At 54.6% G+C, this 18029-nt stretch overlaps 1 protein-coding gene across 2 annotated transcripts; it reads right to left on the bottom strand.

Moving 5' to 3' along the window:
• Nucleotides 1-282: 282 nt before the first annotated feature.
• PDK2 (pyruvate dehydrogenase kinase 2) lies at nt 283-15918 on the bottom strand. 2 transcript variants are annotated; one of them, XM_006218649.2, is made up of 11 exons: nt 15646-15918; nt 13693-13834; nt 6571-6642; nt 6069-6253; nt 5547-5636; nt 5266-5343; nt 3173-3249; nt 2982-3080; nt 2716-2823; nt 1949-2062; nt 283-1370 (listed from the first exon to the last, which is right to left on the bottom strand). In XM_006218649.2, the coding sequence occupies exons 1-11, from the start codon at nt 15761-15763 to the stop codon at nt 1230-1232; spliced, it is 1224 nt and encodes a 407-aa protein (XP_006218711.1). In that variant the 5' UTR covers nt 15764-15918; the 3' UTR covers nt 283-1229. The 2 variants fall into 2 exon arrangements, with proteins under 2 accessions (XP_006218711.1, XP_072794999.1); XM_072938898.1 differs by having other exon boundaries at nt 15636-15769.
• Between the last annotated feature and the right edge of the window lie 2111 nt (nt 15919-18029).

The following is an 18029-nucleotide window of genomic DNA, read 5'->3' on the forward strand; positions in this document are numbered from 1 at the left end:
AAACGCTTACGATATGCCAGAGACCTTTCAGTCTGCCCCAGTTGGGGGCTGGGCTGGGCCCCAAGTGTGTGTGCGTGGGGCAACAGGCCGATCACTGGGTGCTGCACTGTCAAATGTTCTGAATGGATGGTGACGGCCGCTGTTGTACCTGTGGCATGTGTGTGTCGTGTCCTGAGCTGCGATGGGTGCCTGGAGCACGTCCTGTGTTGGTCACAGGGACTGCAAACTGTGTGTGTTTGTACATGTGGATCTCCCTCCCCCAGGAAAGCAGCCAAGCCACTGTCTCATTCGATCTCTTCTTTACTGTGGATGTCACTGTCACCATTACAGCCACTGGGAGGAGCACACAACTTTAACCCCTTGTGTGCTAAGGGGAAGGGTGGGGGCATTCGGGGCTATAAAACTAGCTATGTACACAGAACATTCTAGGGAGGAAGCCACCCTGAGCACGTGTGTGTCCGGGCACAGTGGGAGTTGGGGTCTGGACTTAGGGGGACCCAGTGGGTTTGGGGCAGGCAGGTGTATGCATGTGAAGACATGCAGGGGAAGGGTTTGGGAGGTGGCAGAAACATTGCTGGGGCCACTTGCGGGCTTTGAGCAGCTTGGCTGGGCGGCTGACCTCTGGGTCCTCCTAGGTTCCTCAGCTTTAGGGGTGAGCCCCAGGTGAGAGACCCCTCCCTCCTAACCTTGACCTTAAACTCAGAGCGGAGGGAGAGACTACAGGACCAGGTCCCTGCCAGGGACCTCTCACTACCCGAGATCTGGAGGGTACCCAGTCCCTTTCTAACATTGACACCGGACCTGGGCCAGGGTACCGGCAAGGGCCAGGGGAATAAGGCAAGCCAGGACATCCGCTCGGGAGGTCAGGGCTGTGGGGGGCAGTGTGGGAGACCTAGGACCCCGGCAGAGAAGTGGCAGCTCTGGGCTCAGAGCAGAGGCCTGCCATGGAAACATATCACTGGGACACCCCATCAGGATGGAGACATCACCCAATCCTTAGGCACGGTCCACAGAGACTGAACCCAGGGAGACCACTAGGGGTCACCATGGACACAAAGATTGGCACTTAGGGGCCACCACAGACGGGTCACCGCAGTAATGTCCACAGAGACAGAAGCTGGTCATCAAGGAGAGCCTCCCCCCACCTGGGGGGGATGGGGAGGGTCACCATGGTGGCCGGTCCCAGAGACAGCAGTCCATCCTCTTGGGTGCAGATGAGTGGATGGCCCTTAGCTGACACGGTAGGTGGAAGTGTTCTTGGGCTCTGTGCTGGGCACACACCAGTCGCCAGCCTCCTGGATGGTCTGGTAGTGGCGCCAGGCTGACTTGTTGTAGACGGGTAGGCGCTCCACTGAGTCCGTGGACAGGGCCTGGAGGGCAGCAGGGTTAGCCTCTCCCGCTTCCCTGTGCCTTGCCCACTGTCTGGCAGACCACCCTTGCCCCAGCGTGAGCTCTGGTGGCTACTGACTGTGGCCCACACATCAGCCCAGCCAGGTGCCAGACACTGGCTGAGACAACTAACCCAGAAAGACCCATGAAAGGGTCTGTCCCTCCTGTGGCTCACTTCTGCCGGTTCAAAAAGGGTACTCACTCCAAGGGTCAGGGAGAGCGAGGGAGGAAGCTGGGCTGTGTGACCTTGAACAAGGTCACCAACTCTGGGCCTCAGTCTCCCCCCTGAGCTGAATGACAAGTTCTCTGTGGTTCCCCACCTTCCTTCTGAGTCTGAAGAATCAAAGGTTCCCAGGACAGGGGTCGCAGTCATGCGCCATGACTCCCTGAAACTGCCTGCCAACTTGGGGGTCTGGTGGTTGGGGAACTGCAGCTTTGCTCTGATTCTCAGTCTGGAATCAGGGAAAGATTGGAGGGATGGAAAAGACACCTAAAAGGCCAACCCTGCCTGACCTGTCAGCAAGCCGCCCCTCCAACCCCAGCCAGGCTCTGCCCTCACCTTGAGATAGATGACAGCATCAGTCCCAAAGCCCTCCATGGAGAAGAGCTGCAGGTCCCCCTGGAAGTACTTGGCATAGAGGCGGGAAATGGGGAGCCCGTACCCGAAGCCAGCCTGCAAAGGGGCAGGAAGGGAGAGCGATGAGACGCTGGCGCCTGGAGCTGCAGGGATGGTGTGCTGAGTGAGGAATGCTGAGCTGGGGGTCATGCAGGGGGACTCCTGGAATTGGGGTGGGGAGGGGACATGAGAAAGGGACGGCTCTGAGGCAAGATGTGGGCCGTGGAATGAGGGAAATCACTGGCAGAGGGAGGGAGGAAGGCTGCAGAGCATGTTGGGGGTAGGGAGCAGCAGGCAGGGCAGGGAGAGGAACTCTGGAAGCCAGGGGTCTGGGCAGATCACGAGGCTCCTCTTAGTCTCAATTTCCCACACCCAGCCTTGCCTACTCCGTTGGGTATGGACAGGGAGGTGAGGTGAGTTGAACAATACTGAGAGAGGTGGTAACCTTATGGAGAGATAGAGGGGCAGGGAGAACTGAGGAAAGGTAACAGACAGGCACCTTCAGATAGGGAGGTGGGTGCAGACTAGGGAGAGATGGGAGGAACAGGGAGGCCCAGCAGACTGACATCACACATGGCCACACGAGGATGGAGAGACCATGGGAGACATGGAAGCAAGAGATGGGGAAGAGAGACAATTTGACAAAAAGAGACGAAAAAACCAACAGGCATTCTCTGGGAGGTGGGGGAACTGGAATGCAGCCATCTCACCAGTGGGGTTCCCCCGGTGCCAGGCTGGGGTGTGGGTGCCGTGGAGTACATGTAGCTGAAGAGTCGCTCGATCTTCCTCAAGGGGACACCCCCACCTCGGTCACTCATCTGGGGAAGATGGGACATGTCAGGGGCTCTCCAGATCTCAGTTTCCTCCACACGCCACCCCTGACCTTCTCATGGTCTTCCTTACCCCCAGGGTCTTCCCTAAGCCCACCTCCTGGCAGGAGAAAAGTCTCTACCCCACAAAGTCAAGGGTCACATACTTTGATGGAAAGATCTTCCTCGCCCAGGGCCACCATGACCTTGATAGGTGGGAGAGTGAGGCTGGATTCATGGCTTTCCACAGTTGCTCGCATGGCATTCTGTGCAGGGAAGGAGGTAGGAGATGAGTGAGAGCAGCCTAGCCTTGACTGCCCCCCATCCCTCACAAAGGACCATCCCACAGCCTCCTCACCTTGAAGAGTTCAAAAAGCATGTGGTAGAGGTGGGAGGGTACATAGACCATGTGAATTGGCTGTTTGGAGTTGGATGCTGCCAGGGAAGTCAAGACCAAAGATCAGGAAATTGTCAAGAGGTGAGTGAATGGTGAATGTAGCCCCCAGCACTCAACCACCATCCAGTGTCCATCCATCTGCTCATTCACCCATCCATCTATCCATTCATTCAGTGTCCATTCAACTATCCATGTGCAATATCTGTTCCATTCTCATACAATATCCATTATATAATGTCTGTTTGTCCATCCATCCATCTATCCATCCATTCATCAATCATATCCATTCAACATCCATTCATTCCTCTATCTACCCATTCAGTATCCATCCAACCATCCTTCAGTCTATGCATCTGTTCAAACATCTATCTTTCTCATCTATCAAATTATTCAGAGCACAGAGTCATCCTTCGATTCATCTATCTATCTATCCATCATTCATCCACTCGGATAGTATCTGTCTATTCTATATCTAGTCTACTAGCATTCATCTGGCTACCAGAATCCCCTGGAATGCTTTTTCACCTAGGGGAAAGGGAAGGGGGCTGCCCAGATGTTCCTGACACCAGCATCCTACTTCTCAAGAATCAGTCTATCTCAGAGAGTTTCTTGGTTTTAGGGACTGAGTGTCTTTTCCTGCTGCCTGGCACAGGGCTTTGTATGCAGCAGCAGCTCACTAAAGGTGCAATGGATCAATAAATGAAAGGATCTCAGGCCCTGTGCTGGGCAGTGGAGACATAAAGATGAATAAAATTCAGCCCTACACTTTTGGAAATTCAAGTCTAGACAGAGAAACGCACAACTGACTTTCACATTAGGTGTTGTACCCAGAGCTGTGTGCTAGGTCCTGGGCTTTGCCCTGGGGACCCTGAAATTAAGTGGCCTGCCTTTTGGTCTCTGCCCCTAAGTAATTCAAACGTGCAATACACAGAGATACACCTGGGGCAGGCGGGTGCCTAACTGGCTTCTCTGGGAGATCTGGGAAGGCTTTTCAGAGGAGCTGGACTTGAATCAGGTCTCAAGGGAAGGCTAGGATATGGGCAACGTGACGTCCAGGTACAGGGGCATGAACACTTCAGGTTTCTGGCACGCAGGCCTGGGGTGGCTGAGGAGCAGGTGGGTGATGGGGAGGGTACAGGTCATTTCCAGGTCCCTGGTCCTCCTCTCCCCTCTGCCCCTGGTTCATCAGCAAGTCCTGGCCCCTCCACCTCTAAGATCCAAGATCCAGTCCATTTCCTTCTTTCCATCTCTGCTACCTTCCCCTCCCCTTGTCTGGATCCTGCAATGACCTCCTAACTGGTTTTCCTGTGTCCTCTCCTGCCTCCTCCAACCTCTAAATATCTTTAGAATGGAAGTCAGATCCTGTCATTACCATCCTTCATACCCTCCAGTGGCTTCCTCTTGCTCTCAAAATTCCAGCTCCTGTCCGTGGCCCATGGGCCCTGCACACCTGTCTCTTTCTCTCACCCATCACACCTTCAATCTCCCACCCCACCACCCTGGTCCTTCTGGTCCTCGATTACCCCATCCAAAGTAGGAACACCCTATAGCCAACCTCTTGTATCCATTATTTCTTTTCTTCCTTTAGTAACAGACACCTCTGTCCCTTGAAGTTTTAACTGGTACAGGACTGCCCAGCTAGAGACTAAATTCCCAGCCTCCCTTGCAGCCAGGAAGAGCCAGGAGACTTAGGGAAGTGATATGCCCAACTCTTGGGCCCTGCCTTTCATTGTCATGTTACCCCGTTTTATTTCCTTCCTGTCACTTATCATGATCTGAAATTACCTTGTTTATTATTCGTTCATTGCTTAAAGGGCCCTCGTTCCCCATCCTCCCCAGTACCAAGAATGTAAGCTCTGTGGGAACAGGGACCTTGCCTGTTTACTGCTTGATAAATATTTCCCAGATAAACCAGTAATAACAATAATACAATAATAGCTCGGCTTCTCCCTCATCCAGGCAACAGTTCATTTCCTGACTCCCGCCTCACTTTCCTCTCTCGTGCCCCCAGCCCTGAGACAGATAGACAGACAGACACAGCCTTGCTCACTCACCATTGATCTCCTGGATCTCCAGGTCGGGTGAGGCCATGTAATACTTGTCACACAGGAGCTTGGCCATGTCGTAGGCATCTGAGAGAAGACAGGGGCCATTCAGGGAACAGGGGGCTCCCCCCAGCAGCCAGTCCTCTTGGCACAGACACAAGGTGTCACCAACATTATACCCAAGGAGATCTTGCCCCCTCCCCCTGGGGAATGGGTCACCCTCTGGCCAGGTAAGCTCGGAGGGGTCACTGGGGCACCTCTGTGGGTCAGGCACGGTAGGGACGGCTTACCTTTCACCACCTCAGAGACGTTGCAGTTGGGGTCGATGCTGCCGATGTGTTTGGGGTGGGCTGGGTTGGTGCTGCCATCAAAGATCAGGGCTGCGGGCAGGAAGGGAGGGCGCTGCTGGTGGGGGCACAGAGCCTGCCTCACCGCTGCCTCGCGCCCTGGCTCCCCAGCTCTCCACCTCTATTCCTAACCCTCCTGCCGTCTGGCCCCGACCCCTCTAACCCCGGCTCAGGCCATTTTTGGACCTTTGTAGGCCTGAACAATTCTTCTCTGAAGTCTTGTCCCCACACATCCCACGTTACATTTATTCCTCTCTTTTGCTATACGTTTAAAAATAATTTTTACCATCTTGGGTTTGAAATTATTTGAGTGTGAGGAACTTATCATAGTGAAGACTTCTGGAATGAGAAACTCTAGACAACAACCCGTTTCTGAGTGTAACAAGAGTTTACACACAGAGAGGTGACAGAAGTTTGCATTCTGTAAACATTTGAACAGTGAATGTGCCCGCCGCGCCCGCTCACTGTGCTGGTTGATGAGCATGCGAATGGAGATGCGGCTGAGGTAGAAGCGGTCCAGGAAGTACTGGATGTTCTGGTTGGAGACGGGGTCGTCGCCGTAGGCGTCCTTGTACTCCAGCACGCCCTGCGCCATGGTGGGCACCACGTCGTTGTGGCGGTTTCGGATGGTGACCAGGGCATCGGTGAACCTGTGGAGGGTACAGACATTGGCCCCCACCCCACCCCAGCCCTGGGACACCCTCAGACTCTCCCCACTCTGACTTCCTCTCCACAGTGTCTTCACCCACTTGATTATTCTGAGCCCACTCCTCCCAGAGCCCACCCCGAATCTCCCACCGCCTGCTTGACAGCCTGGGAGCTCTGCAGGGGCAGGGCCTGGACCCCCTAGCAGACTCAGGGCACACCAAGGACAGGGGCTTTTTCCCCGTCAGACTGGATATCCATTTCTGCCCCCAGGGCTGTGACCTACACCTGTCCGCCCGCCCCCAGCCAGGGCCTCACTCACTGGCTCAGGGTACGATGGTCCTCGGGGTCCTTGTCCAGGAACTCCATGATGTCCAGGAGACTCTGGACATACCTGTGTGTGGGAAGGGGAGGGGATATCGCTTCAGCTCGGGGCCGGGACCCTTCCCACCTGACCCCACTTCTGTTCTGTGCCTCCAGTGGGCACCACGCAGAGCTGGGCTGCACAGCAGACAAGCTGCATCACTGATTTTCTCCCTCCACTCAGTCTGAACATGAGCCTCCCGGACAACATAGTAGGCTTTGCAAGGAAACCTCTGATTTGTCGGTTCTTAGAGCGCTTTTGCCTTGGAATCCTACAACAGCAGTCTTCCAAGGGGCTTAGTGACCACCCCCACCACTGGTCTCCTGGATTAGGAGACTGAGGCACAGGCTGAGCAGGGGAGGGCCTGCCCAAGGCCAGCAGTGAGAGAAGGCTGGGGCAGGGCACTCAACCTCCCTGGGCCCTTCCCGGAAACAGATCTTTATGTCAGTTCTGCAAGGCTGTCACTGCATCCCGTGGGGCACAGGTGGCGGCGTGGCTAGTGGAGGGCTCTCACACAGTAGGTGTTCAGTGAGGGAGGTAATAGCCTCACACCCTCTGGGCCCGGGCTGAGTGGGTGGGTCTGGGCCGGGCCCCAGGAGCTGTGCAGTCTGCCTAGGGAAGTGGATTTTAAATGGGTGGGAAGGCTCGGGGATGGGGTGGGCATGCCCAGCTTGACACTGGGTGGGACTGGAGCCCATGGAGAGCCCAAAGGGGCCAGGGCTGGCCAGACAGCGCCCACCTGGTGCCACTGTCCCCTGCCCCGCAACGTGTGGCAGGACTCCCACGGCTCCCCTGCTAACACGCTCGGCCCGCAGCTCGGGCTGGGGAAGGCGGAGAGCTGAGCTTCTCTCAGGCAGAAACACTGCCAGCCAGCAGGAAGGAGGGGCTGCGAGAACCCTGAGCGGGGAGGGCCCCTGGGGCCAACAGCCTCTCTGGAGAGGGCCCCCCACCGTTGGAAGCAGTCCCATGCGCACAGTGCTCCTGCACCGCATCGTGCTGGGCTGCTCCAAGTGCTCACCGGCTGGGCCCGCGGTTTCCCCCGCTCGGAGCGCTCTGCCCCTTCACCTCCTAACTGCTATTCTTCCTTCTCTTGCTCAAGCCAGTAGAGAAGAGGGTGGAAGAGCTAGCTTTGGAGCTGCCTCTGCTCCCAGCTTCGGGCTTTTCCAACTTTGAGCTGTGTGGCTCTGGGTAAGTCATGGAACCTCTCTGGGCCTGAGTTTTCTCATCAGAAAAAGAGAGAGTCTTGTACCTACTGCTATCACTACTTTTTGGTGAGAAATATGATAATTAACACAGTGCCCAGCACATAGCAAGCACTCTCCAAATGTCTGTTCTTGACATGAGCCGTGGTTCAAACAGTGTCAACAGCTGAGTGCACCCTCTGAGTCCCCAGGTGGCACGTGACGCACTCCTCCCAACTGGGCACAGGCTCTGAATCACACCATGTTTGAATCTGTCACGCTCTGGACAGCCACCAGTGGCAGGAAGGGGGCTGTCCCAGCCCTGCTGCTCCCGCCTGCCCTCCCCACCCAGGGCCGGGCACAGCGCCCGGCGGGAGGCATCACAGTCATGGCAGGGGGAGCCCAGAGAGCAAAAGAGATCAGCTTCCCCTCAGTACCCTCTCCCCGTCAGACAATCAGAGTGGCCCTCCTACGGCATCACCTCGGGCTCCCTGGAGACTAACAGCCGGCACTTACCCAGTCACTGTCAGTGCCCACCTGCGTTCACAGTCTGCACAGGGTCTCTCATTTCCCAGTAGCCTTCACAAGCATGTGGTATTTCCCCTTTGTGCAGACAAGGAAACCAGCTCAGGGAGGGCAGGTAATATGCCCCAGGCCACACAGTAAGCAGCTGCGCTGGGATTCAACCCAGGTCGGTCTGATGCCAAGTCTGCATCACATGGCCAAGTGCTCACTGTCTACACCTGTCCTAACGGTGATGCTGCTGGTGTCGACGGTGAGGGCAGCCAGCATTTACTGGCCTTGTGCCAGGGCTCTGCTCTGTGCTTACCTGTTCCCCAACTTTAACCTCCACAATCCCCTGTGGGGTGGGCGCTACAGCTCCACCCATTTTACAGTTCACATGCTGAGCTGGGACTCTCTCTCACAGGCCTGCGTCACTCCACATACCCCATCCCCTGATCATGCCCACAATAAAGCTTCATGCTCACGTGATTCTTAGAGGGAGAAGGGATCTGGGAAGAGGACCTGCAAGGATGCAATGCTGGACACAGGTAGAGAAGGAAAGAGAGGAGACCAGCTGAGTGGGGGCCAATCAGAGAGGGAGGGGGTGGGAGCTGGGGGGCCTGAGCAGCTGGGCTGGGAGTGGGGCAGGGACAGACTCCCTGCACCCGGCCCTGCCCCGGGTAGGGTGAGAGCTCCAGCTGCTGGCACCGCCCCTCTGTGGCTGCCTAATGAACCCTGAAGGGCAGAATGGGGCCGGGTCACATAGCCAATGAAGCAGAGCAAAGGGCACCAGGATAGACTGGCACCAGGCAGTGCCTGCGAGCACGGCTATGAGGAGAGCTGCCAGCCTCAGGCCTCTGGCTCCAGACTGTGAGGCAGGGTTCAAAGCCTCCGCCTGTCTCCCTCTCAGGGCCATTCCTTCAGAGAAGTGGACCTGGGTGTCCTCTTGGAAGAGAGAAGATGACAATGATTCTTCCAGGGGAACCTCGCTTTGGACTGAAGCTCACCATGGGCCTGGCAGACCAGACCTCATCCTTGGGCCAGATCTTGGTCCTAAAAAGGGAAAGACACTGGGGAGGGAGTGATGCTGGCTCCTGGGCTGCCCACCCCAGAGGGCCAGAGAAAGAGCTGAGCTTAGACACGGTCTCCTGCCCTCGGCCAGGCAGAGCAGGCAGTGGGGCCCAACGTGACGCCTTAGGGAAGGCCTGGCCTGCTGACCTCAGCAGTGAGCAAGGCTGCCCACGACTCTGGGGTGAGACCTGGAACTTCCTCCCCTGACTCAAGGTAACGTGGAAGCCTCGAACCCTGCCTTCTGGAGACTTCTAGCTAGTCCAGAGCCCTGGATTTGAGAGGTAGGAGGGGTGGAATTAGGGGACAGGCAGAGAGTGCATGTGTGTGTGTGCGAGAGAGAGTGTGAGTGTACGTGGGTGTGGGTGTAGGGATGCTGGAATGCGTGTGTGGTGATGGGGAGGAGGGGTGCACAGGCTTGTGTGGGGGCAGAGGGAGCACTGAGTGAGTAGGGGAGTAAGTGTGTGTCTGTGGGTGTGTGTGTGTGTATGCACCGTGCACTAGTGTGTACAGCTGCGGGGGACAAGGGCTGTGAGCAAGGTGGAGGCCCTGTGAGGGGGGAGAGGTGACAGACGTGGGAGCTGCTTGTGGAAGGGTGGCGGGCACCGCCCTGAGCCAGGCCGACTTGGGTCGTGCTGTTGGCTGTGCACTCAAAAGGCCACTGAGCCTCTCACGTCTGCATCTGTGAAGTGGGGCTGGAAGCAGCAGGCACTCGGTGGGACTGCAACATGGACTAGTGATGACGTGGGTGGCTAGTCTCCACTCTGATTAGGTAAGAGGTATCTGAGGGATTTAGCGGCAGGATCTGGCTAAAGCCCCGGCAGTGGGCCTGGCGCGGAACAGGCCCTGGGTGTCCAGAACCTGTGCGTGGTCATTCTTTTCCAGGGCAAGGACTGGTTTGGGGTCCATACACCTTGCTGATAGACAAGAGAGGTGCAGGAGAAGGTGCTGGCCATACCACCTCCCGCCCCTTTCCCTGCAAGCTCTGCAAAGACCCTGTAGGTGACAGGAGTGACTCACTGTCATCTAATTCTACTCTGCAACTCCATTTCTTAGAAGTACATCCTGTGGACTCCACACCCCTCTTCAGGCTGTCTTGTCTCCTTTTTCTCCTGAGCACTGTCAAGGTTACTCCTTCTGTGCCCCCGTGACACTAGCCGTCAAACCCATCTCGGTAAAGAAAATCTACTTTCCCACTGACTTGCTCCACGAGCTCAGAGATCTCTGACTGCAGGTCACTGCCCCAGCACGCGGCATTTCCCTTTCCCTTTGAGAACGCAGCCTCCAGATCACACAGCCTGGGATGGAATTCTGGCTCGACCACTGATGCCCTGAATGAGCTCAGACAAGTTTCTTCATCTCTCAGAACCTCAGTTTCCTCATCTATACAATGGGGATAACAAGGCCTACTTCATAAGTTTGTTTGTTGTGAAGGTTAGATGAGTTAATAGGGGGACACACTTGGAACAGGTCCTGATGGCCAGCAGGCCCTCCACGTATGTCCACTTCTGTCATTGTCATCGTGACCATTACTACACGGGCTAAGAAAACCTGGAGGTGCTGCCGTCCACACACTCAGGCACATCATTTGTGTTTAGAGTTGTCACTTTCACATCCAGCAGTGACACCGGACCTTTACAAACAGAATGGACTCCACTTTACAGAGAGGAAAGCCGAGGCTCAGAGAGACCATGTGCCTGGGCAAACAGCAAGCGTCCAGCAAGCAGCAAAGCCAAGCCTCGCAGTCAGGCACACCGAAGCCACGCTTGGGGCTTTCCGCTACCTTCCAGTCACCTCCAAAACAGGATCCCACTACACCAAGTCTATCCACCTGAAATCATTTATCAAGTGTGTTCGGAGCCAGGAATTCCTCATTTGCCCATAGTAATTCCTGCCTACAACCTCTCCCCTAGGTGAGTAGAAACTCCATTAGCTGTTACCACATATTAACTATTACCACTACTACTACTAATAGCATTGGCACAGGACTTACCCGTTTCCCAAAGGAGAGGTTTCGCTCCTTACTCATCAGATTCTGAGGCTAGTGGCCCTGTTGCAAGTCTACCTGGTAGGTTGTCCCCCTCCTCTCATGCAAACTCTGCCCACTTCCACTGCCTCCATCATCCAGGCTGGCAGGTGGTTCTCCTGGAGAGGGAGGTCTGCCCTCTCTCACAGTCAGGCGCCTTGTCCCTGTCAGGAAGTCCCTCCTTCCCTCAGACCACAGTCTCTCTTACTGCAGCCGATGCCCATTCTCCGGAAACAACCTCAGCAGGCTGTCTCTTCACTGTCAGCACCCTCTGGCAAGCAGTACTTGGCCTGCTCTCCTCTAAGTGGAACCATCCACTGGGACGTGTTCTCTCTTGTCTAACTTCACTCCCTCCTGCTGTTGCTTGACATTACTCACTTCCCATCTTTGAGGGAAGAATGAGGTCAGGCCAAGCCCCCACACATGTAACTGATTTTCAGGAAGGGGCTCTGCGGGGCCCAGGGCATCATAGGCAGTTCAGCAGCTCCCTGCCCTCCCTCCCTGCATCCTCTGACTCTCCTAGGAACACACTGTCCAGGGAGAGGCCTGAGAAGCCCTGCCCTGGAGTCAGGGACCAGCTGGAGAGGCAGCCAGGTCACTCAGCTGGACAGAGCTGGAGGAGGCTGGGGACAACAGATGGCACCTTCTGTCTCCTCCCCATGCCTTCCACACTGCCCGATGGCAGGAAATGCCGGTTGGCTCAGAGGTCCTGGACCTCTAAGGGACAGGGCCCAGCAAGGGGTGACCTCGTTGGGTTACATGAAAATCGGGCTCTGCCCTCCCCGTCCCTCCCTTGCCAGCTTGCACTAACAGCACTATGTCCACAAAGCCTGTGCTCAGATGCTCTAGCTTGGCCCTTTCCTGCCTCCACACCTTTGCACAAGCAGCGGCTTTTTTTTTAAATTGAAGTATGGTTGATTTACAGTGTTTCAGGTGGATAGCAAAGTGATTCAGTTACATATACATGTATTCTTTTTCAGATTCTTTTCCATTATATGTTATTACAAGATATTGAATATAAGTCCTTATGCTATATAGTAGATCCTTATTTACCTATTTTATATATAGTAGGCCCCACAACTTTCTGATTCAACTAAAATTCACTGTGCACGGACCATGTGCCTGGCCTTCCCTTATCCTCATTTAATTAGAATGAGTCATGCATTTGCATATCCACACATAGAAAAAGGCTGGAAAGGCACCAGTCAAACCTTATGAAACCTTAACAGTGTTTGTTTAAGGGGTGGAGGATAGTGGTTGGCATTCTCTTTTATCTACTTTCCTGTGTTCTCCAAATGTCAAAGTGAACATGTTATACTTCTGCAACGAAGTAAAAAAAAAAAAAGTCAGTTATTTTAAAATAATATTTTGATTTTAATTCAAATAAAACTAACTCTTTAGCAGCTCACTGCTCCTACCACTGACTATGTAGCTCTTAGTTTGCCCTCTTTTATTCTCCCTATGAGATGGTGGGCTCCCTGAGGGCAGCTGCTGCCGCCGACCTCCTAGACCCAGCACAGCACTGGGGTCCAAGTAGGTGTGGACACCCCAAACCCAAAAGGAAACCACAGCCATAGCCAGAAGAACAGGCAAAAGATTTCTGCACACGTGCCACTGAAGACCAACCATCACTAGCCATTTACATGCCCAGTGACAGAGCAAATTGTTGTTTATATTCTTCATGCGACTGGCCGTTGGCTAATGCCATTCAGTTACTTATCCCTGGACAAAAACAGGGATTTTGTTTACTGAGGATTTCTCCCTGCTACTGTTGCTCCGTGCAATAAACTTTCGATCTTTGCCCATCCAAAGCTCTCTGGGGTTGGTACTGTGCCATCTCTGGGCCTATCTGAGTGTTTTCCAACATCCCAAATCAGCTGACTTGTTTGGATTATATAATGTAAAGACTCGCTTCTTCCTGTTTCAGTTTCCCACAGTTACCCCAGGTAAATATTATCCAACAGGTGCTGCGGTTTCAGGACCAGGGCTGATGGCAATTGCTGACATTAGCCTGATTTGGGGTTTTGGCTGTGAAAATGATGGTTTTCTAGGTGGAACCTGGTGGATCCTGGCTTTCCAGAGAATGGAGGGTGGTTTGTATGGACCTGTCTGTCCCACAGACATGGAAGCCAGGAGCTTGGTCTTTGTCCCTGCCCTGGCCAAGGATTCCCACTTGACCTTGGGCCTTTCCTACCTCTCCGAGCCCATGCCCCCCCTGTCCCCACCTCCCTCAAGGCTGCTGGGAGCAGGGGGCATCTGGCGATGGAATGCAAGGTGCAGAGACCTAGCCAGGGGTCTTACCAGCTCTGTACCAGCTGCACTGAGGGTGTGCTCAGCACCCGGTCAGGAAGCAGGTTGATCTCTTTCATGATGTTGGCCAAGCGCACAGGCAGCTCCTGCCTGAGGAAGGTGAACGAGGTTTTCTCACAGGCATTGCTGGACCCTGGTGGGAGAGGGAAGGGTGAGCCCACACAGTTGCAAACCACTGGAGCCAGAGGACATCTTGGGGGTCAGGTTGACTAAATCTTTCATTTCCTGAGGGTTCAGAGAAGAGACCAGGGGCACAGGACAAGGCGTCTCTCCTGATCCCTACAGCGCACCAACCACCGCACCACCCAGCCTAACCCTTAGGGAGGCTGCATCCTCCCCATACCCTCAGCTGAACCCCGCATGCCTTCAGCCACAGAGGCCAGGGCCACCCCGGGCCAACTGGGAGCTGCCTCCAGCCCAAGTTATCTCACTTCTTCTCTTTCTTTTCCTCAGAGAAGACATGCACTTTGGTCCAGCTGGGCAGAGGAGCCTGAGAAACCCATCCCTACCTTAGGATAAGCTCCCCCTGGCTGAGGGGAGCTATGCCTGGACCTCCACAGCTGCAGGGTCCCGGTGTCATCTCTGGCCCAGCTGGTCTTTAGGGCTACGGTAGAGTTGCCCATACATTAATGCCCACCCACCTGTGAGGTAGACAGGGACTGAGAACTGGGGTCCAAATACCTCCGTCTTTGCCCTGGCTTCACGATAAAGAGGGGAGGGAGAACTGAATAAGGCCATGGCCCAGAGTCAGGAGGTTCTGGTCCAGGTTCTGCTTCCAACTCTGTCACCCAGGGCACGTTGTCATCCTCTGAAGGTCTGTTTCCCCCACTAAACTCCCAGTGGACCAAACCCTACTGTGAGTCCCTCCCAGCTGTGTAATAGGGGTCCAGTCAGGACTGGACAGCTGCTAGGGGCTGGGACTGGGCTTTCCTACATGGAGGGCGCAAACAAGGCAGGGGGGCAGGCAGACAAGTCCTGGGGAACAGCTGCCCTATGTCCTGGCTGCCACCTCCCCACCCCCTCCCATCAGTGACACAGCTGTAATCTGAGCCAAGCACTGTTACCTCAACTCTTGAGAGACCTGGGTATCCCCTCCTAATCCCCAGCTGGCACCACGGAAATACTGTGTGAAAAGACAGGAACCACACAATGCCTGTTTCAGTCGCCACGCTGGCACAGTCTTGCTCTTGTTCCAGAGCTAACCCCAGAATGCGATCGGGGCCCAGGAACCCAGGGCAGCCAAGGGTGGGTACAAGCCGCCTGACTCCATCTCATGGTGCCCCAGGCCTTTGCTCAGTGGAGGACAGACGGCCAGGCCGCAGCAGATTTGATCTTCAAGTGTCCTTGCCCACTGGGACAGCTGGGGGCCAGATCCTCCAGTGGTTTGAGGTGTACTAGTCAGGGCCTCTCCTGTTGACTCTTCTGAAAGTGCCCCCTTCCCCCACTGACCCCATGTCTAGGCCAGGTCTCCTTCCAGATGGCTGCACCTCCCAACCCTGCCTTGTTACTCCCACCAGCATCGCTCCCATTCTCTCTCTGACCCTCACTCTTACAGTCACCAGAACAACCTCCAGTAACCCTTTAGTGCCTGGATACATCCTACTCCCTTCCTGCCCTAACATCACCACCTCACTGCCCTTTCCTCTTCAAGAACCCTCACAAAGCCTGGGAAGACACCTTGGACCCCTCCTTTTCAGTGCCGTCACTCCCCGCTAACAATCCAGTCGGGAGCATCTTCAGCCGGGGTGCCCTTAATCCTTTCAAGGCCGGCCAGCCCCTGCCTCCCTGTTAACCCTTTCCTGCCTGGATCCCTGCAAGCAAACCTTCCCTGCCACTCAGCCTCCTTTATCCTCCGCATTAACCCTTCCGGCCAGGACCCCTTCATCTCCACCCCCCACCCCCTCTGCGGGCCCCCGCTGTTAGCCGCCTCTCACCCACTCGTACCGAAGTCCAGAAACTGCTTCATGGACAGCGGGGACGGGGAGAATTTGCTAAAGTGCTCGATGTACTTGGGCGCCCCTGCCAGGGACGCATTCTTCAGCAGCGCGCGGACCCAACGCATGGCGGTGGCGGCCGCGCCTCGAGCTCGGGTTCAGACTCCGGTCCTCGCGCGGGCAGCGCCGGCGCTCGGGTCGGCCTAGCCCGGCCCCGCGCCGCTGAGGCCGCCTCCTCCCTCGGCTCGTCGCGGCGCCCTGACGGCGCCAATGGCGGCTCACAAACAACTCCTGGAGAGCCAATAGTCTCTCGCCCCGGCACGTGGCTGCCGCTGGACCCGCCCCCTTAACCCTGTGTTTACCTGGAGCGGCCTGTTGTTTTCGAGAGGCCGCGGCGAGAGCCCGCCTCCCGGGTGTCACTCCGCCCTTTCTTCCTCCGGGCCCGCAGCCTGGGTTAACCCCTCCCTCCCCAGAGGCCCGTTATTCCTCTTCCTCTCACACTCCTTCCTTTCCCCGCTCCCTCCCCGAATCTCCTTCACTAGTCCTCCCTGAGATTGCCCGGGTAGCTTTCAATGCATCCCTTTCCTCCCAAAGCGGCCTGTTTCATTTGTTCGGACCTCCATCTGTTCTCTCAGGAGGCCTGGTGGGTTCCCAGTCCGGATGACAGTGGCTGGGACTGTGAATGTTTGCAAACTTCGGGATCAGGATGCGAAACCATGTTAATCCTTTATGTAGACATGCAGCCACACACTTGCACAAAGATTCAAGCGGCTCAGGAAAAGACGGTATTTTGCTTTTCTGGTTAAAAAACACGCAGTCAAAACCCTAACGCCTAGCTCGGCGGAGGCAACCCCTACCATCAGTGCTACAAGTGAAGTTTTCAAAACACTTTTATTTTATTATTTTCTACTCGACCTGAGAAAGCAACCCTTTTCGCACTAGGCTTCCTTCGAGAAAGGTCCTGGAAGGTGATTTGTGCTGGAGGTCGGGAGCCCACCCTTCCCCAGCAGCCTGGCTCTCTCGTGGGAACATAGCGCGCCCTCTTGTGGTAGAATGTGGTATGTCCTGTCCTCGGACTTAGCCCTTTGAAATGTTTTTCACTGTTAAGTCCTGGGCCCACAATCACCAAGTGCCTAAAAGGTGCTAGGCTTTGTGCTGGAAACGAGAAACACAGATCGGACTGGGACATGGTCTTTTTCCTGGATCGTTTCATTTCCCAGTTAGGGAGAGAGCGGCATAAGTAAATAATCGAATGGTTATAACAGAATGCTATTATAGTCAACACTGAACTATAGGCAAGGCTTTACAATGGAAGTGACTCTCTTAGCTGAATGAATAATAACCTATGTGCCAGACATTGTTTGCACGTATTATCTCATTTAATTCTCCAGATGCTATTATTATCTCCATTTTATAGATGAAGAAACAGGTTCAGGGGTCATTCTCAACTGAAATCTGAACGTGTTTAGTTCCCTTGCTCACAGCCTTTTGATGGCACTCCACTTTTTTTTGAAGTTTCCCAGTCCTTACATTTTATTATTTTATTTTTTGAGGGGGATAATTAAATTTGTTTGTTTATTTTTAGAGGAGGTACTGGGGATTGAACCTAGGACCTCCTGCATCCTAGTGCTTGAGCTACACCCTCCCACCTCACCACTTCTTACTGGAGCCTTTCCAGTTCTTACACGAGCTGCTCTGGCTGGTCGCTCCAGCCTCATCTCTTCCCATTCCCCTGCTCAGCTCCCAGCCATACTTATCTACTGCCTTGAACCAGTCTCCAAGCTCTAAGCTGTTGCAATGCTGTCTCTTATGTCGGGATCATTCTTTCTTCTCTCTTTCACCTGCCCATTCTTCAGGTCCCTGATGCACTGTTATGGGCTGGGTTATGGGCTCCCTCCACAGTTCCTTAGACCTCCTGATCTGGCACCATTTTAGCTCTTATCACGCTGAGTGTTAATCATCTGCTGACTCACCTGTCTTCCCAACTAGACTTTAAACTCCATGAGGGCAGGGCTATGTCTGTCTTATTCGCTGCTCTGTCTCAGCACCTGGCACAGTGAAGGGAAATGAAGGTGAAAAAAGAAGTTGGGGGTCATCAGGGAGCTATGCCACAAGGATATCAGGGAGGACCAGCAAACATCCATCCAGCTAGCAGTTAAGTCATTAATGATGCTGGTGAGTGCAGTCTTCAGGTTGCCCGGAAGAGTATACAGGAAAGTGTATGTAAAAAGCCGAGCCCTGTGTCTGGCACACAGTATATAATCAATAAATGGCAGGTATTACTATTATTGTCAAAATTAAAGTAACAAGGAAAAGGCCGTAATCTCTGAGACTACGTATAAGAGGTTTCCTATGACTCTTCCCTTAGGGCTAGATTTCCATAATAGGGGCTCC

This window comes from Vicugna pacos, chromosome 16, assembly GCF_048564905.1.
Source record: "Vicugna pacos chromosome 16, VicPac4, whole genome shotgun sequence".
Lineage (NCBI taxonomy): Eukaryota > Metazoa > Chordata > Mammalia > Artiodactyla > Camelidae > Vicugna > Vicugna pacos.